The sequence below is a fragment of the Trichogramma pretiosum genome, unplaced genomic scaffold, assembly GCF_000599845.2.
Source record: "Trichogramma pretiosum strain Unisexual culture from Peru unplaced genomic scaffold, Tpre_2.0 scaffold6, whole genome shotgun sequence".
NCBI classification, from domain to species: Eukaryota; Metazoa; Arthropoda; class Insecta; order Hymenoptera; family Trichogrammatidae; genus Trichogramma; species Trichogramma pretiosum.
In genome coordinates, this window is record NW_019641678.1 from 1,626,654 (window position 1) to 1,654,612 (window position 27,959).

At 41.2% G+C, this 27,959-nt stretch overlaps 5 protein-coding genes across 8 annotated transcripts; 2 read left to right on the forward strand and 3 right to left on the reverse strand.

The window, feature by feature from the left end:
- Window positions 1–9: 9 nt before the first annotated feature.
- LOC106658007 (probable citrate synthase 2, mitochondrial) lies at window positions 10–10,160 on the reverse strand. Its single transcript, XM_014379776.2, has 4 exons — window positions 9,949–10,160; window positions 3,268–3,423; window positions 1,914–2,837; window positions 10–1,812 (listed from the first exon to the last, which is right to left on the reverse strand). The coding sequence occupies exons 1-4, from the start codon at window positions 9,994–9,996 to the stop codon at window positions 1,543–1,545; spliced, it is 1,398 nt and encodes a 465-aa protein (XP_014235262.1). The 5' UTR covers window positions 9,997–10,160; the 3' UTR covers window positions 10–1,542.
- A 260-nt stretch (window positions 10,161–10,420) lies between these two features.
- LOC106657863 lies at window positions 10,421–12,996 on the forward strand. The gene is made up of 4 exons (XM_014379554.2): window positions 10,421–11,606; window positions 11,677–12,213; window positions 12,308–12,661; window positions 12,732–12,996. Exons 1-4 carry the CDS (start codon window positions 11,348–11,350, stop codon window positions 12,908–12,910), a joined length of 1,329 nt encoding a protein of 442 aa, XP_014235040.1. The 5' UTR covers window positions 10,421–11,347; the 3' UTR covers window positions 12,911–12,996.
- Window positions 12,990–16,601, reverse strand: LOC106657864 (N-acetylglucosamine-1-phosphotransferase subunits alpha/beta). The gene is made up of 7 exons (XM_014379555.2): window positions 15,955–16,601; window positions 15,462–15,883; window positions 15,173–15,384; window positions 14,329–15,106; window positions 14,071–14,248; window positions 13,812–13,999; window positions 12,990–13,739 (listed from the first exon to the last, which is right to left on the reverse strand). Exons 1-7 carry the CDS (start codon window positions 16,177–16,179, stop codon window positions 13,376–13,378), a joined length of 2,367 nt encoding a protein of 788 aa, XP_014235041.2. The 5' UTR covers window positions 16,180–16,601; the 3' UTR covers window positions 12,990–13,375.
- Window positions 16,602–16,929: 328 nt separating this feature from the next.
- On the reverse strand, window positions 16,930–24,034 carry LOC106658022 (armadillo segment polarity protein-like). Of its 4 annotated transcripts, XR_002763559.1 has the most exons (9): window positions 23,451–23,785; window positions 22,063–22,129; window positions 20,957–21,985; window positions 20,277–20,887; window positions 20,026–20,199; window positions 19,625–19,927; window positions 19,075–19,174; window positions 18,668–18,725; window positions 18,048–18,133 (listed from the first exon to the last, which is right to left on the reverse strand). XR_002763559.1 is itself a non-coding variant. In XM_014379806.2 (8 exons), the coding sequence occupies exons 2-8, from the start codon at window positions 22,097–22,099 to the stop codon at window positions 17,961–17,963; spliced, it is 2,427 nt and encodes an 808-aa protein (XP_014235292.1). In that variant the 5' UTR covers window positions 22,100–22,129; window positions 23,792–24,034; the 3' UTR covers window positions 16,930–17,960. The 4 variants fall into 4 exon arrangements, 3 of the variants coding, with proteins under 3 accessions (XP_014235292.1, XP_014235291.1, XP_014235290.1); XM_014379806.2 differs by lacking the exons at window positions 18,668–18,725; window positions 23,451–23,785 and adding an exon at window positions 23,792–24,034 and having other exon boundaries at window positions 16,930–18,133; XM_014379805.2 differs by lacking the exon at window positions 18,668–18,725 and having other exon boundaries at window positions 16,930–18,133; window positions 22,063–22,126.
- Window positions 24,035–24,864: 830 nt separating this feature from the next.
- On the forward strand, window positions 24,865–27,900 carry LOC106657878 (polyadenylate-binding protein-interacting protein 1-like). Its single transcript, XM_014379574.2, has 8 exons — window positions 24,865–25,495; window positions 25,597–25,673; window positions 25,758–26,045; window positions 26,118–26,297; window positions 26,368–26,483; window positions 26,559–26,787; window positions 26,860–27,158; window positions 27,239–27,900. Exons 1-8 carry the CDS (start codon window positions 25,339–25,341, stop codon window positions 27,360–27,362), a joined length of 1,470 nt encoding a protein of 489 aa, XP_014235060.1. The 5' UTR covers window positions 24,865–25,338; the 3' UTR covers window positions 27,363–27,900.
- Window positions 27,901–27,959: the final 59 nt, after the last annotated feature.

Consider the following 27,959-nt stretch of genomic DNA (forward strand, 5'->3'; position numbering starts at 1 on the left):
ACGAGTATATTATTGGTTGAAACATTTTTCTATTTATTTTCGGCTCATTTATTATAAATAAAAATCAGCACTCACGCATTCATACTTGTTATCGATGGATCTACCACCGGTTTATTCTCCATCTCCAAAATCATAGATAAAGATTTATAACTCGGGGTATAAAAAAAAAATAGTTGGAGAGATTAAAACATAACGAAAGATAAACTCCAATTATTTTCGATAAAAAGGATTTAATTTTGCAACAGATAAAAAGTAAAGAGCAAAGACTCACATCGCAACAAACAAAAAAAGAATTTTACGAATTGACTGTTCGAGCGTTACAAAGTTTGACGTTATAGTATTGCTAAAATTAGCACCAAGGCGTTGAGTCGTTCCACGATTTGAAAAATCGAGCTTCATAACGCTTTTCTCATATTGCTTTTACTTTTTTCATCATTTTTTTCACATTAAGTATTTTGGAGGGAGCTCCCAAGATTATCATAACAAATAAAAGCGCTCGTTGTCGGTGGTTTTGTCTCGTAAAAGATACAATTGTTTTATCGGTTTCCATTTTTTCGTTCACAGTGGTCTCTATGATTCTAGATAATTATATCGTGTGACGTGGTTATACAAGAGGGTCACTCGACTAATACTATTAAATAGTCACACATATGTATTGTCTAGTAATATTACATATTACCGTCATCGACGCACTACAATGTATATGTAGAACAGTCTAAAACGTCGTTTCGGATTACACTTTGTTTTTCCGATGCTTTCTCGTTTTGTAAAATTTCATTCGAAATGGTTATTATTAATTCATTTTAATGTGTCTAATTGAAAAAAAAAACTAAATGAATCTCTGTCTCGCGCATGGCGCGTGAGAATCGATCCGCGAACGATACATTTAGACGCACCGTTTGCCGTTGAATTCAGATACATTATAATATATAACGTATAGTCGACCAAAAATTTAAATACTCATTTCTGCCTACTGTTAAATTATTCAATTACTGTAAATAACATTTGGTAACAGCAGCGCTTTGTCACGACTTTTTCCATACTTTTTCCTCTTGCGTCGTAACTCGTCAAGTACATGAAATGCATGTATAAAGCGACTTGATAACAAAGTTTTCAACTAACAGTGGATAGTATCACGCTGAACTTCAGCGCCGGCAGTATGCAATATTTTGATAATACATTTTATTTTTATTCGATTATACGCTGCTTGTGTATAAACTAACGCAGTGAATTAAGTTTCGGTCGACTTCGCAAAATAACGATTTGAACTAACTTTTTTTGTGGGATTATGAGGGATAGGGAGGTTTGTGTAATTTAATGGAGGTAAAGATGTTGATTTATCGGCTGACCAACACGATATGCAGAAATTATCTCGATTTCAGGCCATGTCCGATCACTGTCGGAGCGAGGCGAGAAACAAGTGGAATCCTACATCGATAATCAGATCATCGCTATTATCGTCGTCAGCCGGTTAGTGGTTAGCGAGTCTTGAATCAATGAATCGATCAAGACCGTGTATGTGATTGTGTTGAAATGAATTACTTAGGCAGCCTTTACAGCCTTCATGAGGAGATCGGTGCTGAGAGATTTCGGCCTCTCAATGGGCAGACCCAGAGCGCGGGCCCAGACGAGATTAGCGAGGACTCCGAGAGCGCGCGAGACTCCAAAGAGAACGGTGTAGTAGTTCATTTCCTTCATTCCGTAATATTGGAGGAGGACACCGGAGTGAGCGTCTACATTGGGCCATGGGTTCTTGACCTTGCCGGTTTCGAGTAGAATTGGTGGCACGACCTTGTAGACTTGCGACACGAGCTGCAGAGTAAAAAAAGAGCGTGAGAGAGTGGGTAAAGAATTAACATCAATAAATGCAAGTTAACGCGACAAAGAGGTTGTCGTCGAGCAAAGATACCAACCTTGAAGAGACTGTCATCGGGCAAGTGCTTGAGAGCGAATTCGCGCTGGCAGGTGTATCGTGGATCGGTCTTTCTAAGTACGGCGTGTCCGTAGCCAGGTACGACCTGTCCGCTCTTGAGGGTGTTCCAGATGAAGTCCTTGAGCTTCTCGTCGCTGGGGTTGTCACCGACTTGCTGGCGCAATTTCTGCAGCCAGACCAAGACTTCCTGGTTGGCAAGACCGTGGAGTGGTCCAGCCAAGCCGTTCATACCGGCGGCGAAGGACAGGTAGGGATCGGACAGAGCCGAGCCGACCAAGTGAGTCGTGTGGGCAGACACATTGCCACCCTCGTGGTCGGAGTGGATGGTCAGGTAGAGGCGCATGAGCTCGATGAATTGGGGATTGTCGTAGCCCAACATGAGGGAGAAGTTGTGGGACCAGTCCTTGCCGGCGTCGACGGAACCGATACCTTTGCCGCCCTTGTAGAGATTTCTGTAGATGGTGGCGGCAACGACGGGCAGCTTGGCGATGAGGTTCATCGAGTCCTCGTAGACGGTTTCCCAGTACTTGCTTTTGTGGACTCCGCCAGTGTAGGCCTTGACGAACTCGCTTTCGCTGTTGAGCAGAGTGATGGCAGCCGAGAACTGGCTCATTGGGTGCAAGTGCTTGGGGAAGTCGTTGAGGGCCTTGGTCACGTGGGCGGGCAGAGCACTACGAGCAGCCCATTCCTTGGACAGAGCCTTGGCCTGGGCATCGGTGGGCACGTCACCGGTGATCAAGAGCCAGAAGAGACCCTCGGGCAAGGGTTCGGCACCGCCGGCGGCCTTTGGCAGAGCTTTTTGGCATTCGGGAATGGACTTGCCACGGAAGCGGATACCCTCTTCTGGATCAAGTACTGATGGTTCCCACACGAGACCCTTGATTCCTCGCATACCTCCGTACATCTGTTAACGACCAGTCGAATGATTATTTTTTTCTCTCTTTTTCAGTACTTTATAACAGCAATTTGTATGCTTTTGCAAAACCAACAAAAAAATTGATTTTTCATGCACAATTTTCATTTACAGTAAAACTATAAGAGTTTAATTAAAATTTCATAAATTCAAATTTATATAAAACGAAATCCAGCAATGATTATTTTCAAAATTTGTCAATTTGTTAATTGAAGTGAACGTACATCGCGTAACAAGATTTTTGCAGTCACGCGATTTCGTAAACATGTAATCATCAAAAGGAAACAGCTGTAGATCGAGTCACGCGTAGGCGCGTGCATGAGTCAAAAGAGTCGGTCTCTTTTTTGTGCAGCGCTTTGAGCACGGTAGCCATGTCATGTGCATTTGAGGCAAAGAAAAATATATATATTTGATAACTCACCATGTCAACGGTGACTTCTCCAACTTTGGTGGCACCGTGAGACTTGCGGAAGTTCTTGATGCGTTCCTGTTCCTTGGGAATTTTATCGGCAAGGACTTTTCTGAGGTCGGTCGACTGATCCGACAGAGCGCGGATTCCGACATTCTGGCTCAGCTTCTGCAAAAAGAGGAAAAAACAAACAATTTTGAAATCGCTCTAGCAACTGTACATATTTTTAACAAATATCTCCAAGGACACAACACGATGCGTGAATCGTTTTTCCACGAGCTATGGAAAATAATTTCTACATATTAGAGTGAGCGAAGTGCCACGAAGTCAGTTTCATCGAACAGCCTCGTTACAGCAGGTAGCTAGCTGCACGTAGACAATTATTAAAACGTCAATAGAGGGACGGACAATGATGCGGTGTGCACACTGCATAGACTTTGACCTTGACAAACAAGAGCAATTTCAGCAACATCGGTTGCGTCGACGATCGTCTCTGACTCGGGTGTGTGCGTGCACGTTACAGCGTATGCAATAAACGAGAAAAGCGCAGGCGTTACGTAAACATTGCCATTGTCAAAGACCCTGTACTGACTTTCTCGTGCAGCTATGAACTTCGGAGTGCGTGTGCGGTGGCAGTGCTAGCGAAAAAAACCTCGATGGATTTCTATGCATAATACGCGCGAGCGAGCAGTTGCATCTACGTCATTATTTCTACGCGGAGCTTCGTAATACCTTAAAGCGAATTATGTAACGCCTGCACTCGTGGCACGTGTGTGGCTCGAGAGTTGAATTTTTTTTTTCGTACTTTTACAAATATCTACGATTCGACGGCACGCGTACGATGAAAAAAAAAAACGATAAGATGTCAACAGATTTTTGACATCCAAGTCAGACCTTTAGTACGTAGTAATCGCGGGCAGTTCGCTCTGGCACGTATTCGTCTTATCAAAATAAATACACATGACAATTGTCGGATCAGCGAAGAGTATTTACGATAAAGCGGTATACTGTAGCGGTTGCACACATTGCAGCGCGCATGTGTAGCACTCGAGAGAGGCGCATTTATTTAGCCAGACGCGGGGAGTAAAGAGCGCCTTATCGGATCCGCAGGGGTATTTGCTCCTTCGTCTGTCGCGAGTGTAAATGTATAAGCGAAAGCAAAAAGAGTGTCTGTATCAGCACGAGACTGTCGGTATCGCTCGTCTCGCACATATACATAGAAGTAAGGTATTACAACAATGCGCCGCGTGCGCGACCGATTATGAGCATATAGACCCGACGTTGCGGGCACAATTACGAAGCAGATATTCGCGTTTGGCCGATTATTATTGACTTTTGTTTTTATACAGTATACACATACATGCGACGACGGCTATCGCGCGCACGATGAATTGCAGGAAAGTCCCTATAAGCGCCGAGCGAATGTCATTACACTCGATGGGTGAAACCAGCCAATAAAAATAATGAACCGCCAGAGTTCGTGCGCTCTCAAAGAGAGAGAGAGAGAGAGAGACTTGTCTTGTATATGACATTACGGATTGCTATACGGTGAGAATTGATCCTTTACGACTCATCGCTGCATCAATTTGATGCCAAACTTCGTAAATCTTACACTACGATGTCGAATGAACTTCGACACATCAATGATAATATAAATGCAAAGAATTCATAGGACAATCTTGGCGAGAAGATTTTCTTCTCGCGTCGAAAGACGCGAAGCTACGTTTAAACATCCGATGAAAAGCATCGATTATCGCGAATTTCCGAGCGAGATCGTATGAGACTCGAGGCTTGCGCGATTATATCATCAGTTGGAGCACACCGTCGTCATGCGTGCGTGATGTATAAAATGATACATAAGATCGTTCATCGTGCATGGGTCACGGGCAAGGCCACTCACGTTCCACCATTGATCGTCTACACATCGTCCGATCGCACATGTCAATGGAATTGCATCGGCGATGATTAATTCGATTCTTATCAATTTATGTTGGCCGATCAGATCCGCATGCTTGGGAAATCATCGTCGATGATTCGCAGCGGCGTACAATTCCTTCTTGCGCGAAGCCTGTACGAATGCGATAAAACCACTGCTTTTACTTTTCTGCTTTTCGATAGGTTTATAACATTAGCGATAAGGTCTAATGCCATCAGAAAATAAGGATCTCGTAAGGTTTAGGAAATTACCATCTTTGATATTTCAACATCTGGAGAACTTGATCGTGAAAGTAGAGCTAAGTCGATCTGCGTGAGAAAAAAATCAGGACCGATTCGACTTTTAGCATAATGAATGCAACTGAATAAGATAGCGCGAAGTATGTATTTATAGGCGCATACATGTATATATATGAGGGCACTTATTGCGCTCTTGGTAGGCCGCTCCACGTTATCATCGCACTCGCATACTTGCACAAGCATGCACAAGATGCGCAAATTAACTTGATCGAATTAATTCATTCGAGTGTCGACTTGCTTCTCGCATCACTCTTATTTGCTGCTCGACATTGATCTTGGACGCGCGGGGCGCCTTCGACTCGGATCAAATTTATGTGTTGCGCACACAATACAATCGCGCGCGGATAAGAACGAACTCAACGCAATAGGTACGTAAAAAAATCGATTAAACGCTGAACGAGCCCACAAGTTGCGAAAAAGATGAGCGTCAACGTATATCGTACGGAAAAATTATCGGCGACACCGATTTAAAAATTTACGTCATTTGCACAATTATTATAATATCTATTGGTAGAAAGACAGCAATCATTTTTTATTATTATCTACTTTATTGTATGCATATGTGTATAGATGTTTATAGAAAAAGAATCGATTATAACGAATCGGAAAAATCTAGAAGCGCGGGCAAATGTAAAATACCTAATTAGTGCTGTCACGTCGAGTGTGTCTGTGTATACAATGACGTTCAATCGTATCACGTACAGGCGAAACTGGCAAATACCTTTTCATGATATATACACGTGTAAATATCTATATACGAGACTGGCGGATCACATGGGGGCACGCATAAGCCGCGTGTAATCGAAGCTGTTGAACGTGTAAGTTTAACGAAGCATGGCTTGTCGCGCGGCGCTGTAAAAGATTCAATCGTTTCGTTTTCAATCTTACAAGACGAGTATCGAGCTTTTAATTTTTTTTCTTTCTTTTTACAGAGTTGAGCGGTTAATTACGCGCGTTGAACGACAGCCGCATTTAAGCTGCCGAGAGAAGAATTCTCTTTGGTGCACTGCATACGCGCTCGCTATTTTTCTCTTTTTTTGTTCGCGAGCAAACGTTTCCTCGTGCGTGACATTGGTGCAAATAATTTTGCAACAGTCATCTAATGAATTTACGATAGTCGCGCGCTTCACAGGTAAGCTGCGGGCAAATTTCACGGACGGCGAGCGTGGAGGAGTGCGGGTGCTTTTCGCGCGACACGCCGCAGCGCCAATGCATCGCGCGATAAAGACGTTTATCAGACGTGGCCTGTATTATAATACGTGTTTGTATTTCTCGAATAAGGCCACACAACATATGTTTACATATAAGCGATCGTGCGCACGTCTTGCTTACTCATCTCGCGCCAAGAGCTGCTAATTGCACATGTGCGCGCGCTTCGTTTTCTGACACTATCCATATTTTTGCACTTTTTTACATATTCAATAATCAGTGGCAAGCTCGTGACTGCTATTGCGCGTGCGTGTCTTTATCCGCGATGGCCGAAAAAATTGCTAATTACAAAAATAATTCAGACCCACCCGCGGTTAGATGCCGACAAACTCGATGAATTATTTACATAGGATATACGCAACATAGAGAGCGGCTTTGAATTTTTTTCTTACGTTGATTATGCATACCGTTACCAAAAATCGTAAACTAAAGATTTTGAAATTTGATAACACAACTACGAATGCTCGTATGTCTCGCACTATTCATGATAATTTTTTCCTTGCTCTCTAGCTCTAGCCTCAATCGTACGATATTGAAAAAATGATTATCTCATACAAGTAAGACTAAGAATTCAGAAAATTGACACTTATTTTTTCATAGGCATCGATAGAGTATAGAAAAGATGATATCCGAACTAGTAAAGCAGCTGCTATTGCATACCGGTTACCGTTGAGTATCAATTTTGGAAGTTGCGTCGAGTGATTCATCGCTTACATCCAGTTTTTTTTATTTATGAAAGTTTCGTCGATACAGACGCTCGATGAGAGAAAGAAAGCCGAATGTTTTATCGACTAGAGGACGATCGAGAAAGGTGAATTTAAAAATAGGCCTAGGCAACGTTAAAGCAGGCGATGAACGGTTTATTTTTAATTGCGATTCGAGAAGAGGCCAAACGTCTTATGTAAAGGCGAGCTTCTGCTCGATGGCAGCTGGCATTAGCAGATTGCATAATAATAGAAATTGATATACGACTAATAAAGTACGTGCGACGAGATTAGAAGAATCGAACATGCGATGCACGAGTTGAGCGAAGGTGCATAAATTAAAGCCGTAGAAGGAGTCGCGCTGCACCCCCCGAAGCTTCACCCGATTATCGATCAATTATGTCGCTTATTATTCAACGAGTGACGCGAGCAATAAGTCCAAGTGAGCCGAGCAAGGGTGTACCTATATCGCAGATAGGTACGTGCGTGGAGCTCGGCCAATTTTCTCTCGCTTTCTCAGGTATTCGAGTCGAGTCGTGTTGGTCGCGAGGCTTGACCCTGACGTTTCGCGGCGCACGTTCGATCGACCATTTGGAGCACGGGCCGGGCTAATTTTAGCGGGCCGCATTTAGCGGTCATTCATTCGGGCGGTCGTGCGAGGTGGAGATGCGTACGGAAAGGAAGAGAGAATAGTTGCACGCGTGCCGTCTATAACGCCTCGTGCGTGTAACGGATCGATTCCAAGGTCGGAAGCGCGTCGATTCAACGTACGCGGCTTATCGGCGGCTCTCGCCGAAGGAGCTGCTGCTCGATGGAACGAAAGTCTCGAGGCGCCTGCCACGCGAGTGCTTCATGTGCGCAGGCATGTGCGTTCATTTTTGGAGGTTACTGCAACAAGACGTCGCGCGTTCGTCGTCGCTGCTGCTTCGTCTCCAAAGTCTCGCTGCACTCCAAAGTTGCGGCATTCGCGAGCAAGTCACAGGGCCAAGTTCACTCGAGACATTTGGCGGCTTGCGAAGGAAAGGCTGGAGGACGAAGGAGCAGGAGCTTTGTCGGACCTTGCCCCGAGTCCACTGTCGTTCGGCTTACGTAACGAATCGCGGGGGAATAGGACCGAGTGTCAGGATAAACTCGGGCTCGTACGATGCACACAGTGGACGTTCGCTCGTGTGTCATACGTGTGTCTGCTATAAGCTCGGTGTGCATATAGCTGGCCTATACTGGCGTTGGCTCGGTCTCGAAACACGGCCGCGAGCGAGCCTCTCCGCGCGCGTCTATCGACCGCTCATGAAAATGTGCCATGCTCGCCTCGCGCGCATGCATACCTACTTGTAAATGAATACGTGTGAGAATCCAAAGACACGAGAGTAATATGCATGAAAACGGCTTTCTTTCCTCTCTTTCGGCGAAAAATCGACGATGCAAGTATAATTTCATTTAGCGTGTATACAGAGCTCTCTCGCACACACGGAGCTGTTAGTTTACGTATATCGCGTATTGGCGAGCACAAAAGTTTCTTCTCATGAGTTTCCTGTTCTTCTCTTTGGGTATGTACACTCTGTTCGCTCGCTGGCTCGCGCGCTTTTCGTGCGTGTAAACGAGTATAGAGAAACAAGAGACTTTTAGTAAGAGAGAGAAAAGGAGAGAGCGCGAGAGAGACCGTCACGTCAATCGCAGGAGCATATACATACATGGAAGTCCACGTGTACCATGCGAAGCCGAAGGCGATAACAGCGAGCGCGACGTATTTAGAAAAGCTCCTCCTCGCGACCTTTTGCCGTTACATAATCGACACGGCACGCCAGAGCTCTTTCGACTTTGTATACTTGGACTCGGCGTCGGCGGCCTATATCCATCGAGACTCGAGCCACACAGCAAACTGCCTACATTAGATGACACGACATCTCGAAAGCTCAAAAAAAGGAGACGGTTGAGACACGCCAACACTGCAGTCGGAGCAGCTTCGAGGATCGGAGACAATTATATGGGTGGTAAAAACCCGTAGGCTCGATACTCGTATCCCTACTCTCTGTCTCTCTCGTCTCGTCCGAACCGTGCATGGGCCTCGTCCTCCCTTGGATGCGAGTTATACGAATGCGGCACGAACGTAAGAATGAAAAAAACCTCTCTCTCGAGGCGTATGTGCGTGTCCCATACGGCCAAAGGTGTATGTTATGGCATGCACATGTATTGGTACGCGCTAAGCTCGTGTGCGTGAGTCTGCTTATATGTGTAAGAATAATACAGAGGGAAGACCAGATGCGGTAACCGTTTCGCGTTTGGCTCGGTTTAGTTCGGGAGCAAAAAAAGCTAGACAGAAATCCGTCGATTCGGCGAGTCGAGCCGTTGCCGAGTACGGACACGCGTTCGTTGTACGCGCGGCAGAGATGCCGAGAGTGCCGCGGGCAGCTACGAGGGTAACACGACGCCAAGTTCGAGGCGATGCTGCTCGCGTCCTAATATACGATCGTCAAATTCCGAGGGTACGATTCCGAGGTACTGCCAAAGGGCCAACGTTTAATGGAAAAAGGGCTGCAAGGCTTACCTGAAGCTCGACGGCTTTGCGGCTGGTGACACGGTACAGCAGAGACATGATTGCTCGATGTGTTGTAGTAGTCTTGTCGAAGGACGATCCAAACTAAAGGAACAAATCTTTGAACGCACCAGGTGAGACACCACTCGCACGAGATACAATTCGTGAAGGGGGGGGGGAGAAGGAGACGAACGGAAAAAAGGCCAAGTGTTCCGCACTATCGGAGCTCTAGCACCCGACTCTCTCGCTCACTAGTCGAAAGCACTGCAGCCGCGTATTATGCCTTGCTCTTTCTCTTCCTCTCTCTCTCTTGCTCCTACGTTTTACCTATCTATCTCTCTCTTTCGCTTTAACTTTTAAGATTATAGCTGCTCACTGCGTGTGCTGGTGTGCTGGTGTGCTAGTGTGTGTGTGTATGTGTGTGTCGCGCCGTTGCCCGCTCATGTTATACATGTACAACACAAAGCCGCCGACGCACGCGCACCTTCTCCCTCCTACTCTTCTCCTCTTTTCTCTCTCTCTCTCTCGCTCTCTTTATCTATTCCAGTCCTGCCACTTCTTTCTTTACAGGCGCGCCAAATTATTCGTGCAGATAAATGCGAGGATTGCGTAAATTTAAATCGGCATTGGGTAAAACAGCTACAACGAACGAAACGACCTTACCGACAAATTGTCATTATTATTCTGGCTGCTGAAAGCGCCAAATTTCGAATTTTGCGCAAACACGTTAAAGAGCACAGCTTGTACACTTTTACGTTTACTTTTATAAACATTGCGTTTGTTTGTTTAAAAAGTATGGGAGGGGGAAAGGAGCGAGCGAAGAGCTAAGTACAAGTAGTTACCTTGAATTTCCCATCGAGTCGAGAGAAAAGGAAGCGGCGCATATTAGCCCGATCGTGTCATGCCGCTGCTCGGTGTCACTGGGTCAAGGTCTTGGGGCTCGCATCCGTTGTTTTTACGAGCGCAGGTCCGTCGGTCGATTCGGCCGAGTCTGGAGCGCGATCGCAAGGGCCAGTGCAATGCGGATCGGCTTGGAGTCGATTAGAGCGGTATGCAGGGCTCGATGCAGACTTGGAATCGCCGAGCAGCACGCGATCTTTGCATCGCTCGTCGCCAAAGCCTCTACCAAGCTTCAAGGGTCTGTGGGGGGAGCTCGAATCGCCCCAGAGAATGAAAAATGTTACTTTGGCGTTGCAGTTGCAGCTATATAAGTCGGCCGTGCGAGCTGCAGTCCCGACGAGCCGATATCACAACGTATAGGGTTGCTAAGCGACTGCTAACACGTATGTAGCGCATTACGTCCGAGGCTCGGAGCTCTCGCTGTACAAATGCGAGTCGCGTTCGCGCGTAACGTCGTGGACAGAGGATAGCGCACGGAGGATGCGGACGGGATAGATCGGGAGCAGAAAACATGCCTCTATCCGAGACGACCTACTGCATAGAGCAGATCACCGTGCCGCCCAAGCTGCCGGCCATACTCAAGCAGTTCTGCAAGTCGGCCATACGCACTCAGCCCTACGACCTGCTCAAGTGGTCCAGCGCGTACTTTCGCGCGCTCGCCAACGGCGAGGAGCCGCCGGCCAAGCTCAGACTCGAGTTCCCGCCCGAGTACAATGCCGCGCACAGTCTCACCTTCGGCTATCTCAAGGTCCTCCTCAGGCTGCTCGGACGTAAGTCGAAAGTTCATCGATCCATCGATCCCGTCTGCCCTTCCAATTATCTTCTCTTCTTTATGCGCAGCCGATTTGAACAAGAGCGTCGCGGTGGACACGGTACTGCAGCGCTGGGACTCGCTCTGCCTGGATCCGCGCGACGCCGAGCTCATCCTCGGCATCGGCAAGTTCTCCTGCGCGTGCGTCGTGAAAAAGTTCCTGGCCATCGGCCTGGGCCTGCTGAGTCGCAGCCTCACCGAGACCATGAGCAAAGTCTGCGAGCTCTTCACCAACGAGCCCGAGGGCGGCTCCGCTCTCATACCCTACAGCCTCTTCATGGAGATCTACGGCTATCTCGCGGGCCTGCGCTGCGACGGCTCCGAGAGGGCCAGCACCACCAGCTGCAGCTCCACCAGCGAGGACATCTGCATTTGCTCCTACGACATGTCCTCGAGCGCACCCTCCGAGGCCGGCTCCGCCGCGCCAGCCACCTCCCAGGACGAGCAGCTCCAGGACGTGCCGGAGCCGGCCCACGACGCGGCTGCAGCTCCGACTTCCTTCGCCAGTCAGGACACGGAGCGCGACGTCGATCTCGATTTTCACGACGATTTCGAATCGGCCATCAGTGAGTACTTTCCTAGTTGATGTCCTTCCACCTACAGCTGCTACTCAAACCTTTAATTCTGATAATCAACGACCCGCGCTTCAACTTCCCTTAGCCATGGAAAGCTTTGGCGAGGATGGTGAGCACAGCTACCTGCACGAGGCACCCTCGAGCATTCGATCGGCTTACGAACATCACGAGGAGGAGAAACTCTATGAGGAAGAAAAATCCTACCTGGAAGAAGATGTAATCAGTCGTAAGAGCTCGGTCGGCTCGACAAAGTCCAAAACCATCGTCAAGGAGGAGATTAAAAGCACCGAGAGTCTCACCAAGTACGAGCGAACGTCCATGACCGAAGTCGTTCCCGAGTCCCGCGAGTCCCTCAAAAGACAACCAGCCAAAGTACCAACCCCGAGCGCGAGTTCCGCTTCGACTCGGACGATAGACAAATTCTACCCTTACGTACCAGGTAAGTAATCACTTGAAACTCCACGCGGAGCTCACACATACGATCTCATATCACATCGATGACGATGCAGGCATAGGGCGTCGTTTGCTGGCCCAAGAAGTTGCCAATGTAGCTGTTTGGTTGAGCGATTGTTCGAGGCGACAAGCCGGTATGGTCGGTCCACGAAATATTCGACACATCGAGTGCCCTCCGCTCGAAGGGGCTTCAGCCTGCGACGCTACCGACTACAGTTACCGAAACGATCAATGAATTATGCGCTCAAAGTAATTTACCTCCTTTTTTTTTTATTTCAAAGACATTGTAATGTATGTATAGCCACGAAAAACTTTAAACGTATTTAAATATATATGCATGTCTAATATATTTACATGGCATACATAAATATATATTGTACATTTATAATTACGTTTAGATATATTGATTACTGCACAAATTGTTGTTATTGTTGTTGATCAGTCGTAAAATTAATGTAGAATAAAGTTATTCAGCTGCAGGTATTTAATAGTTGTAGTAAAAAAAAACAACGTAACTTTACGACTCGAGCGGATAGACCAATAAATCCATTATATATTTATATATAATAGTAAAATAAAGCAAAATTTTGATTTAACGTCAAACTATGTACAAGATTTTTGATAATCTTTCACTTGACTAGATCGTTGCAGATCATGATGTTTTTTTAAACATTATTGCAGCTGCAGACCGTTATGAGCATCAAAACAAAGAGACGCCAGACGAATTGTGATGGTGCGTCGGTAATCGCTGTCTGCTAATCTGAATAGTCGACGAGCAGCGTTTACCACCGTAAACCACTGAAGTGTGACGAATCGCGTGATACGAAATGAGCACGAGCAGCAGCGTAACGAGCAGCAGCACGATGTTTCGGGCTCTCGTGCGATTTTGACGCCACTCAAATAGCTCGTGTCGATGAGTGAAACGATTCCGATACTGCAGGGGTAGCTCGAAACTGCTTCTTTTTGGGTAGAGCGATCGATAAAAATCGTTGAGTAGAGCTCGGACTACTTCGTTGTCCGATTGCTTCGATGGATCTAGGTCGTCATTGAGACATATGAATTTCCTGAAATCAAAGCAATTTTTAATCGCTCGAATCGATTTCTTTTGTACATTTCTCGTTGTTAATATCGCTTACTTCGGTTCGCTTCGAATTTTGTCTAATACTCTGACGGTCGTCGTGACGTTACTTGTTAGCATTTCAAATATTTCGTTTTTACCAGCCTCGACTATTTTGTGCTGGTACTTTTGCAACTTGCCAAATTTCGAATGCAGCATTTTGACTACCGATTCACAGTTTAATATTAATTCACGCGTGACTGTTGGCTGTACGGAAATAAATTCGGGTGTAAAAGTTAGAAAATACGGAAAGTATCGATTGTTGAATGTATACTTACCAATGATGAATCGATATATCTCTCGTTAGGAGGAGGTGTGATGTTTGAATTATCGTTTAATTGAAGCAAATCTGAACAGTTAATTATTTTTTGTTCAAAATCGACAACGATACTATAATCGAGTGGTAATGGGTACATTCGAGATAACAAAGTTCGAATTTCTCTGTCAGACCAAGTCCTGGAAAATTATATTAGCTTTTCAGTGTGATTATTTATTTTTATTTTTATTTTAAGCAGAATAAGAGATAATAAACTCACTGTGATTTGTCCGTGTCGAAAACATCGAAAATATTAGCTATCGGCACATCCTGTTTCTCACTGAGTAAAAAATAAAAATAAGAAAAAGCGAATTGCATGTCATTCGAGCTTCTCACGCGATGACTCGATGTTATATCAAATTCTTTTGCAAATTTTAATTGCATATCCACAATAATTTGACGATCTAATAAATGTGGCATATGAGCAGGGACTTTGCGTCGAGCAAAACCATAAGCTTTGTTGTAAATTCTGTTGACGTTTAACAATGATTCGGCGTATGTATCCAAAGAGCGTGTTTTCTTATTTTGTTGATCAGATTTTTGAAAAGAATCGTTAACATGTACTAAATTAATAATATCGTCATTGGCAATGTATTTTTTTATCAACCGTCTATCTGTATTATTTGCAATATTTGTGGGATGAAATGTAGATATTTTTTTTTTTGTCGTTGCACTATTATTGTCAGTATTTTTTTTATCCTTGTGAAGTTTTGGGACATATTTGTAAGGTACTTCTGTAAAGACATTATTTTTTTTAGCTAATTTTTGCAATGCTTCTTCCCAAGGATTATTATCAAAAAGTAATGATCTCAAAGTATTTAAAGTTGAATCATTTATTCCTGGAGATATTGATTTTTTTCTCAACTGGATTGCTTCAAGTAGCTTTTCAACACCATTTGATCCTAGTTTAGTTTCTTGCATATACTTAGAAGGATAATCATCCTCAATATCTTCTCCATATTTCTCTGACTTATGTTTAGTTATATCACAATCTCCACCTATGAAACAATTTAAAAAAAATTAAATTCAGCACTTAAGTTTAGTCAAATATAAATTAATATTACCATCAAATTCACACAAAGTTGTGTTACAAGAAGGATCACATGCTCCATCTTGCACCCATGCCCAAGGACATGAATCTGAACAATCTGGTACCCACCAAGCTAAATAAACTTTTTGCCCACTTGCAAAAGTAATAAAATCTTCAGGCCATACTGTATCGCCTAACATAACATCATCATTAAAGTACAAAAATTTATTAGATAATCCAGGAATCCTGAGAAAATAAAAAAAACAGCAAATTTAATTTTTATTATTAAAAAATAGATTTTAAATTTCTAAAACAATAACTACCTGTGTATATGACTTTCTATAGCTGGACTAGAAAATGTTGGTAAGTGACTGATATTGATAAAAATATCCTCATGCGTTATAAGAGATACTTTTGGATTATCCATATCCAGCCAGCTTGGTATTTGTCCATTGGTAATAATATAAACTTTTCGTACCCAAGGAGCATACATTTCCAATGATCTGAGTGAATATTTTAATTCATCCTTGTCACTAAATCTAGAGGGTGCACTATTAACACTAGATGTTGGTACATAAGAATGTAAACTCTCAAGGAACTGTGGATCAGAGCCATTTACCCAAGTGTAAACAACATCGATAGGTACATGTTGACAAAGTTGCTTTTGAAATGATATGCCTAGTATGTTATCGTTAAAGGAATGAAACACCAATTTATATTTTTCTTTGCTCCAAGTCACCCACACCTAATCCATAAAGAACATTTGTTGATTACTTAAATTATTATATGATTTGAAAGTTCAATAAGATTACCGACCTCGCCAAAGTGGATAATTCCAACGAATATGCAGGTGAGTGCGACGAGGACAACTAGTAGCGAGTAACGATGGGACAAAAGATCGTAGCATCGTCTCTGTAAGAGCTTCCAAGCACTCATGCTGCGATGATAATTTGAATTATGAACGAGTGAAAACTCGACACCAGCAGTCATCAACTCGTCATTGTGCAATGATTGTTGTTGCTGATGGAGCACCGCCTCCATTCACACTTGGCACCGGCCGGTCTACTTGCTCGTCTATCCTTGGCAGACTTTACCTAAACGCTCGACTGCACTCCGGTATATACTGTTTTCTTATCGTGATGTTGTTGTTGCAGTTGCAAGTAGAGTCGGTCGTTGGCCGGCACACTGCCTCATCGTCCGGTGCTGCTGCTTCTGCCTCAACTGCATCATATTCGCCTCGCTGACTAGACATTCGCTTTGAGTTTTTTATGATACTGCTGCGATGGGCTTATTTCCGCGTGCAGCAATTTTCACGCGCAAGCAAATTCGTGTGTTGTATGCACTCATTACACATAATATCCTCCGTTATAAACTACTGTTCGTCTGCAAGTGTCAGTAAACTTGCGGCAGTGCGCTCTCTCAAGCATTGAACCCCCTCCACGCACAAGTATGTAAGTCTCGCATTAATATGATTGGTGCCCAAAAAAAGTCCATGCATCGGATAGTTTTTAGAAGCGATTCTTATTGAATGAACGCAGCTGGATGGAGAACAAAGAAAGATAGTGCAAAAGGTAAATAAATTAAAGCTGTACATTTTATGATGATAATTTATTTACCAATTTTCAACTTTTAAAATACAAATGCAGATGTAAACATATGTTTTTATTTATATATGCATATAATTCAATGTTTAATAATAAATCTCACAAAAAATTCTTGATTTAAAACATATATAAAATGTCATTTATACTTTTGTCTTACATTATTTTTATGAGTAGTTTGATTTTCTTTTTCATTTTGTTTGTTAACTCACTGAGTTTTTATTTAATCATTGTGCGAAAAATTAGATTATAATTTATAACTTTTAATACTTGAAGATATTTGTCAGTATGATTACGTAAAAAATCTTTGATTCATTATTTCACAAGTGTACCATAGATGGTTTTTGCTTATACAGTAATCGGTATGTGATAATATATGCGGTTTACATGTGGTTATTCAAATACAAAAAAACTTTCATCATTTTTTTGTAAAACATTGAAAAAATTCGTTAAAGATTAATAAACATTTTTTGTGTACTTCATTCTATGGTCTATTGATTACATAGTAAATGATCATTTAATACTTAATTGTAAAGTAGAGTCCCTGTAGACCGATCTCTTTTTTCTAATGTAATAGATATTATGCTGGTAATTATTATAATAAAGATGTCACAAGATTATGCAAATATAATATTCACTACCACTTTATCACTACAATAATATTCTATAAGTAATATTTATTTGCATTCAACTCCTTTTTTTTTATACATCATAACGTTTATCAGAGGTTGTTTTTAATTTTTGATTTTAAAGAAGCTAATTTTTAATTTTTGCGAAAAAAAATTGATAATTCGCTCAAAATGAAGTTTTGAACACCTTCTTTCAACTTTGATTTATTTCTTAGATTGTCTTTTTGTCATTTTTATTTTCTCTTCATGATATTTTAGTGTAAGAATTTCTTTTTTCATTAATTTGTCTTGTTTGAATTTGATACAATATTTAAGCTCATATGCTGCATTTCAATTTTCATAACAAAAGAATTTCCAAAAATTTATAAGACATTAGTTATAATAAAAGTACAAAAAAATTATAAAAATTGTATGTACTTACATTCACGATAAATACATACATTTTATCAGTTTCTCTGTATATCAGGTCACATGGAGAAATCAGATAAAAAAACTATTGCTATACTCGACATTACGAAGTCAGAGTAAATAAAATATCAGAACTGGCTACCCCTAACAATAATAATAAAATACTTGTTATTGCAATAAATATTCAAAGGTCAGTGTCGTACCAGGGTGCAGGAACAGAACTGTCTAGCTCTTCATGATGATCAAAGCTGAGTTCATTATCTGTTGTAGTTACATCCATTGCATCAATTGCTCCAAATGTAGAACCCCCGCCAATTTCTAGTCCTTGCATTGAGTCTACTGGTATCTGGTCATAGCCTATAAAAATCAAAAACTAAGTAAATATTTGGAATAATTAATTTATTCATAAAGTGCAATTTGATAAAAATGGTGAAAAATACTTTTTAATAATAAATTTTGAGTTGGTGTGCAGTGATTAATCTGAATAATATTTTTTTAAACTAAAATTCTTTTAAACAAATAGTTCTATTTTGCAAAAATTTATCTTTAAACATTTGCAAACAAAATAATATAATGAAAATAACTTTTTCTAATATAAAAAATTAAAACAAATTTCACAATTTTAAAATTATAATAATAAAAAATTAGGATTCAAGTTTTAATTTTATCTACAGAGTATTAACTTGTAACTTTTGATAAAATAAAAAGTTTGAATATGAATTTCCAAGTGATTATATGTGTTTGAATTTTAAAGTGTAATCTCAACATGCATAACGTGTATACAAATACACTAAATACATCTATAGCATAGCAACATAAAAATGCAAACATCAAAACAAACTAGATGAAAATAAAATTTCTAATTTATGCCAATTTTAGGAAATGTTTCACCTATGATGTTAAGCTGGGTATGTTATCCTTTTATTTATAGTTTAATCCATGGGTCAGGCTGTTCGAATAACAAAATAATTTGAGATTTTCTATGAATTTAAGATATTTGATAAAATATGAACAGTGATTACTGCGAAAGTGACATGTAATCAATGAATGAATTCTTTTAAGGTTTGATATTGATTGCCCTCTAATACCCAATTCATTTTTTTCATTTTTTTGTTTTAGATAAAATTTGTATAGTTGAAAAAGTCACATTTGGAGTAAGAAAAATATGAATTATAGGTACTTGTGATAATGAATTCATTTCATTATGCAACATAGTCCATTAAATTTTATATCAATTGAATGATTGCATGAATGAATAGAATAATGGTCTGTTGATAATGATTAAGACAATCATTTACCTTGAGGCTGATACATTCTACCTCCATGGCTGCTGTGTAAACTAGGTGGTCCTTGTCCATACATACCCTCATAAGTTTGTTCAGTGTTTCCAAGCATATCCTGAGAATTTCATCAAATATAGAGGTAAAAACAGAATTATAATAAGAAATAATAATAATAATAATAACAACCATAATAATGATTATAATAATTACAATATAAAAAAACTAAACTACGTTAAACATTCTATTTTGAACATTGAGACTATATAATGAAAACAAAAATTTACATTATTTTATAAGCTAAGCTCACCAACAGAAATGTAGAAGCAAATAGCATATAATAAAAAGCAATTGTAAGAATACCAAAAATTGTTTGTCTTGTGTGTAAAATTTACGAGTAAAGCTTTTTCATTTCAAACTTTGTACATAAATTTATTTGAATATATTATTTTGAAATAGTTTCAGATGATATATGTATGCTATAAAATTGAAAATCATGCTATATTATACTACAATAAAATAATTAATATTTTCTCTCAACTTTTCTTCGCAGATATCAAAAACTTACTTGTAAATCTGGACCCATTCCAAAATCTGCATTGTTCCATAAGTTTGTATCCTCTCGCAGTAATGAATTTGTCAACTCTAGCGATAACCGCTTTTTGTAGTCTTGTGGCTTATCTTCGCTCATGCGGAACAAAACTGCGGCGGCGTAGGTTGCGACACCTTCATTGCGTGAATGAAGAAGTTCTGTTAAAGGAGCCGTAGCTCCTTGTTGTTCTATCATCTCTGCACCTTCTTTGTCAGCTGCCAATTCACAAAGTACGCCAGCGGCCACCCGTTGTATGTTTTCAATTTCATTGAACAATAACTAATCAATAGACGATAATCAGAAGATCGGATGAAATTTAATAAAATCATTTTTTGTTTCAACATTAAAAATATTAACTAAAGATCGAGATCTCTTACCTGTACGAAAATGGGAATAACATTTTGCGATCTTATGATGCTCCTATTGTGAGACTCTCTGGCAAGAATATGAAGTGCGCCAACCGTGCCTTCGACTATTTCTTCCATGCGAACACCATCGGCGTAAGTGGCTGGGGGTACTGCGCCACCGACATTTCCAACTGCAGATCGTTGCTGAAATTAAATTTTTAACGTTTATTCAATAAATCAAAATGCTGAGTGGATAACAAAAGTTATTATGAATAACTAACATTTTGGGTATCCTGGAATGCACGAAGTAGTAGACGAACTAAATGAGGTATTGCACCGTGGTCCCTCAGTGGGCCATGATTAGCGGGACAGAGAGCCAAGTTTCTTATGAGACCAATGACAGCTTTAACCAAAGGCCATCGAGACGGAGGCTGAAGCAACTTAACGATTACTTGTATTCCATAATTCAGTCGAACAGAATTTTGAGCCATTTCTGCCTCAATGTGTCGGGAAGTTAAATGACGCAAAGCACAAACGGCTGGCTCGGTGATTTCCTCGCGATCGCCTGCGTTGACAATTGTACGGACAAGAGCGTCGACGCCTCCAACTTGGTAAACAGTGACCTTGTTGCGCTGATTGTTGCAAGTGAGATTGGATAATATACCGGCGGCACAGGTGACAACGTTGACGTCCGTGGAGGCTAGAACTTGAACGAGACTCTGCAGAAGACCTTCGAGGCCGTCAACTTTGGTGCCAGCATCGGAAAGATTGCGCAGGGTCCACAAGCAGTTTTGTACGAGACGTTGACTCGCATTTCCAAGATGCATCGCGAGAGCTTGCATACCGCCAGCTTCGACGATAGCTGGCTTGTTGCTCGGGCACACCGAGAGAACTGTAAAATCGTATTAATTAAAGATAAAGAAAGAAAAGATATAGTTTTGAAAATCTATGAAAAAGCTACCTTTCAGAACTCGAGAAGTAGTCCAGAGGAGCTTCTCGTAGTCGAAAGTGCGCATGATGCGCACGAGCTCGGCGGGTCCCTGACTGGCAAGAATTATGAGCTTGCTCTCCTGGTTGCCGTAAGCCAAAATCTGCAGACAATCGGTTACGATAGCTAAGAATTTGACGTTATTGCGCTGCAAGAGGATGACCATGCGCTGCAGACCGCCGGCTAGACGCACGGCCATCTTCGAGCCTTCCTGATGAAGGAGAAGATTGTGCAAGGTCGTGATGGCGTAAAACAGCACCGACTCGATGTTCGAGCTGAGGAGCTTGACAAGCGCTGGTATACCGGCGCTCTTGAAAATGGCCAGCAAACCCTGTCTGTGATGAGACAAGTTGTGCAGAGTGCCAACAGCTGCTTTGGTCGATTCGAGGTCCTCGCTGTTGGAGATGGCTCTTACGAGGGCAGCCACCATCTGTGAGCTGTTCATGATGGCGTGTCTAGAGGCTTCCTTCTTCGAGAGCTGATGAACCATCATAGCAGCTTGCGAAACGACAACCTGATCCTCGTCGTTGAGCAGTTTAATTAGCTCGGGTATGGCGCGGGTCGCGAGATCGGCGTCGTCCTGGTAATTGATGAGATTGACCACAGCATGCTTCAACATCTGGCTCGGTTCGGATAGGCGCTGCACGGCCGTAGCCTGGCTACCGTCGAACTGCGTCGACGGGATTTCAATGCCTTCCTCCAGGGTCTCGGGGAACATGGCCGCGCGGACACGCTGAGATCGCGTGTGATTCAGTTGCTGGTTCATCTCGTCTACCTGATCCTGAGTGAAACCCTGGGCGAAGCCTTGGTCGAGATCGAACATCAGCTGATCGCCCTCGATCTCATCGTCTTCCTTGCCGCTCAAAGACGGCGCCTGGGTCGCGGCCCCCGAATGGATACCCGAATCGGCCATGTAGGTGTTTTGCTGCCACATTAGGGTTTGCTCCTTGCTCGAACACATTGGCAAATCGGCTGGACCTTGCTGATAGTTTCCATGCGACACTGTTCAGAAATAAATCGTATATTCTCATCCACTTCGCTTGACACTCGTACTCGGACGCGATTCATTTGATACTTACTCGGCCTGGATTGATTCTGGGGCATTTGATAACTCATGATTGACTTGTTGCGGTGCCTTCACACCTGCTAAACAAATTATTTCAAACCATTTATTGTCCAGTTTTAATTTTAATTGGCAAATGTTAATAACAAGCGATTAAATCTATTTTCATGGATTAATATTGTACTGGCTTAATAAACCAACGAGATTCTAAAATAGTTTTCACGTTGCGTTTATTAATACGTTAAGTTGAAATAAAAATTAGTGACTGAAAAACATGTCCAAAGTATGATGAAAATTAAATTTTTCACATTTTTTCTCGAAAAATCTTTTAAAAATTGATGAATTAAAAATTAATTGCTCGAGCTTCAAAGCGAAAATTTCTCAAATTTGTTCTCAGTGAGTTCTTTTTCGAGTTGCTCGCAGGCAAACGATACAAGGCGAAACTGAGGATTAAAAAAGGTGCAGCCACAGAGCAGTAGCATTAGAAGCCGCTAAAAGAAATATATAAGTTTCGCGTACATAAAAAAGGCACCGGCAGTACCATACCGCATTCATATGTGCGCGCGTGTGTGAGTATACGTATTCGATTCTACATTGCAAACATTTTTTCTCTTTTTCTTTCGACTCTCTTCGTCCCACGCCAAGTTCGTGCAATTTCGGGATGAAACGAAAGTTGCAAGGGAGCCGCCAAAGAAGCATTGCGGTATGTATATATGTATGTATGTATGTATGTATGTAGTGTTTATACATATACATGTACACAAAACTGCGACCATACAAAGTGCTCTCGCCTTGGTATATGTGCATGCACCCATGTACACATCGATCCAAGAATGAGTCGAGCGACTCTGCGTGTGTGTATACATGCGTATATGTACAAGTGTACGAGCTCGTGTGGGTGTGCGCGGATATACTTCGTGCATCAATGTATAGATGTGTGTTATGTACAAAGAGAAGCACAAGGGAAGAGCCTAGAAGCTAAAGAGAAAGAGAAATATGTGAAAAAAACATACAAGAAATCTCGATGTTTGAAGAAGCGAAGAAATGAGAAAGCGAGAGGATATGAATGAATAACTGATTCGTACATATAGTATGGTACATATAGAAGAACGTTTTATTACAAAAATTCTCCAAGAAGCATACTAGTACGTCAATTTCACGGGTCGAGACGATCGAGATAAACGAGATTATTGAACTTGTTCGATGATACGCACGAACATGTATACACGTTACGCACTCGTGAGTACATAATATGACACATGCCTGATACGATTCACAATCACACGGAAAAATCCTCGACACTCACTGATGTTCGCACTCACTCGCGATGCATTCTATACCTTGTACCCTATCTCTCACTCTACTCTTGTTCAGGTTCAGTTGATCGTCACCGATTCTACTTACCGTTTATCTCGCTATGTGCAGTTATTGAATGAAGAACGTCGCGAAATCGACGCCTCTTATCGCTGTATCGTTTTCTGACGTATATATATATGTACGACTGCAGGCCGGAGCTGCGCCGAGCTGGCACTGTATACTCAGATATAAACTATTCGATGTAGCAATGCTGCTGCGAACTGTGCACTGTGCACGAGGGTAAACACACACACACAAGCACACACACACACCAAAAGCACGTATGTGTACTACTGTACGTGACGCACTGTCTGCGAGTTCTCAAATCACGAATTGCGCGTAGGGATTTTCGCACGCGCACACTGCAGAGACATACGCCAAACTCTCACCTATACGCAGAATCGCACATTCCGACGTTTTTGTTTTCGAGGTGGGGCGTAAGTACCGCGCACCGACACTGCTACCTGTGTAATGTAGGCACACCTACACGCATCCACCTACTACTTGCTCCTCAGCTGCTCGAGCCTCGAGAGGACGACTCATCGAAGCGATCTGTGCGTCAACATGTGTATCAGGCGTTTGCCGACGTAGCAGCTTAAAGCGGCTCGAGTAAAACGTCTAAATGTTTGTCTGCCGATGGATAAGTAGAATGCGGTGGGGAGCGGCCGATACATCGCTCCGTGCGAGCGCGATGAGTACAGCGAGAACACACGTATGATCTACTAGTGAAATCGCTCATAACATGAATCATCATCGCCATCATCGTCTCGAAATCATAATCATCAACGCTTTCTTGCACCGCATTTCTCTATCCGTCTTATTGACGAGATATATATAGAGAGACTCAAGTATATGTATTATTGCAATTGTGCAGGTTTTATCCAATGTTTATGGAGGTTCGTTTCTTTGGATCGAGGCACTATAATATTGGGTCATTGAACAGCGATGTAGTTTCGCGACCGTCGCATCCATTTTCGGAACTTTGTCATTGCCGGATGCATATTAATTTCATATAAAAAACATGAACCACGTACACATGTCACGTATAGTGTATATAGGTAGCCATAAAAAAATAAGCATTGTAAACAAAAAGGTGAAGAATGAAGCAGCAAAGTATGAGGGTCATTTTTTGGCCCATAGGGCAAGAACTCGTTCAAATCTTTAAAAGTACTTTTAGCTTGTTGTTTTTTTGAGAATCGTCTTTTCGAGTCAGGAATTCGATCAATTCGGTGCAAAGATTTCCATCTTCCGATTCTACGAATCTTCCGGTTTATCGAAGAAAAATCAAATTTCATTCGAAATATTTGATTTTGTCGGTACGTGGCTCAGACTTTTTTGTATTTTCGTGCTAAAATCTTACAAACGCAGAGTTACAGCAGGGACACACTGCGGCGCATGTCTCGGAACATGAGAACTGAGGGGCTGGGAGCGCTGTGCTGCTTGCCTGCCGCCTGCGTTACTTATGTTGTTTGGAACTATCGGCACTCTGCGTGCTGTGCAATGCGCCACTGCGGCTACTACCACATTTACAAAAACTGATCGAGTAAGCTGTGTATATAGAGTTAAGAGAGTAGTACACATTGTCCGTCCCCGCGATCCACGCAACATTGCCCCACAGTCGTCGACTCCATAAGTTCCCAGCTGCTCTTATATTCAATCAATTAATAGATCGTAGTTGTGTAAAGATTGTAAAAGGCGAATTCATCGTCGTTCCCATAAAAATTCGACGTTGTGCTTTCGGTGTTTACAATTTGTAGTCGTACCTTGGCTTTACCAATTTCATGTGGATAACCTCACTTTAGTGCATCTCGCAGTCTGTGTCTCAACCCCGTTGATCCCTTAAAATAGTAAACAGAGTTTTGGATATACGCTCGAGTGTGTTACAGTAAAGGATAGACACCAGAGATTGAAACTTAATAAAATCCAAATATTCAACATGGAATCCGGTGGTCACAATCATCCCGACTTTCACGATGCCGCTGAGCCTGAAAGATACACTGGTGGGGGCAGGGGTCGCGGTCGTGGTCTGAGACCTAACGACCAGGATCAGCCGCCCTTATTGCGCAGGCCGCATCAACAAGCTTCAGCTCCTGGTAAATTTTCTTTTTTATAATTTTTTTTTTTTTTTCAATTTTTTTGAAGTTAATTACAAAAATTATTGATTTAATTATTAATTGAACATTATAATATATAGGCAACGATAGTGAGGTTGTACGTACTTCAGTCCTTTCTCCAGAAGCTGCCGAGTTTGTTCCTAAATCTTTTACTTCGGTAAGTTTTTGTCCTAACTCAATATTTGAAATAAATTTATTTAATACAATTCGATGATCGATGAAAATATTTTTTTGTATACAGTCTGCTTCTGGAAACAGATCTTCAGTTCAAGATCGCCTTCAACTGGCTAGGGCGGAACAAAATGTTCACCACACTATGGTCCAAAGACACCACCAACAATCTCAACATCAACACTTTAATTGGCAGAGTCATGGTCAACCATCACAATACTATCAACATCAAAACTATCCTGACATGGGATATCAAAACGTACAATATCAGCAAATGTACAATCAACATTATCCATCACATGCTCAAGACTATAATCAATATGATAGTGGAGCTGGTGATTATGATGATAAATACATGGTAAGGTTTATATTTCATATTTATGAAAATAGATTTAAAAAACACTTGTTCATTTCATGTTTTTGCTTTTAGCCTAGTTCAGGAGCAAATGATATCAACAGTTCAGTGATGCAACTTGAAAATGCAATGAAAACTTTGACTATGAATCCTGGTAAATTTGATTCTTTAGTTCCACATTTAGTTGATACTGTGAGCCCATTTTTGGAAGATGCAAGTCATTGTGAAAAAATTTTCAATTTGATCATCCAACAGGTATGTAGTGACTAGAATTTATAAATCTATTATTCACAAAGTATTGAAATAATGTATTGAAATTTTTCAGTCAATCAATGAGATGAATTTCCGATACAGTGGAGCAAGATTGTGTACCCACTTGGATACTGTAGTACTTGCTACAGAATCCAATACATCTGTTTTTAGAGACACTTTAATTAAAATGTAAGTGAAAAATTCTAGTACCTTTTAAATATTTTTTTATAATTACTTGCAAATTAATAATCTCATTTTTCTCAGATGTAAAGATAAATCTGAAGAGCAATCTGCTGCATGGCAGCAAATAACAAAACACACAGACGACGTGGAAAAGAAGTGTCATGGATTAATATTCTTTTTAGCTGAATTAGTTACACAGATGGAGTTGGAGCCAGCTACAGCTTTGGGAAGATTACTGACCAAACTAATCAGTACTATACTTCAGAATCCAGGTCCTAATTCTGCCAAAAATGTTTGTCAAGCTCTCAAGGTAATACATGTTTTTACAACTTTACATACAATTAATTCTGTAAACTAAAATCAATTGAATAAATTCGATTAGTTGGCTGGTCAAAAGCTAGAACGAGATAATCGAACTGATATGGAGCAAGTTATGCGAAAATTGTCCGATCTAGTCATTGAAGGAAAAGTTGACCAAAACGTAGGTCGCATGGTTACTAGCGTAAGTGAACTGAGAAGTGGTAACTGGGGTGCTGTGTCTTCTCAACCTTCTTCAGAAGTTGTAGAAGAGCCTAAAAACTTGAGAGTAACAAATGATACAGTTTTTTATGGCCCAGATGGGCAAATATTATCAGAAGAAGAAAGCAGATTTTTAGCTTCTGCAAATAGAGAAGATTCCTTGTGAGTATTAAAAATTAAATTAAAATTCATCAACATAAACTTAAAAGGAAGGTAATAAAAACAATTTTTAATTATTGCAGAATTCAAGATCAATGGGAGAATGATAAAGACAATGATCCATTGGCTGAAGCATATGAAGAGTATTTGCACGATTCTGAAAATCCAAATCATAACAATGTACAGTCTAACTCTAGAGATTATTAAATATAATGAAGACGACATTTTTTAAGTGCATTGGGTAATATTGTCATTGTCCTACATTTAAGCAAAAGCCAATAATTTTCCAAATCTACTATATGTATATTGATGAAAGAAAAATCGAATGTGTACAGTTTATATTCTGTGTTTAACAGAAACTTAGTCTAAACAGATACAATGTCATAGTACAAATTGTACTTAGAGTTAAATCTTATGAAATTATCAAATGTACGAGAAAATAGTACTGTGTTGAAAATCTGACATATAGTGTTGATAAATATGTCTTTAAATTAATTTTTTTAGTTTCTCGTAGGTATATTAATTTGTGAATGAATTTAAATCAGCTTGTAATTATTCTATTATTATGTATTTATAATTCCGATTTTTTTACACGATTATTCAACAAATTCTTAGCAATTTTTTTTTATAAATTATCAGTTTTTTTATAGAACCTCGATAAATCTCGATACTTTAGGATTTCGGCCACACTTTTTTAAGCATAAATAAACATGAATAAATACAATCCCTAGATTTTTTAACTTTATCTATAAACGCATAAATTGTTTCTTTAAACTGACCCAATTCATAGCATTAATTAGTTTT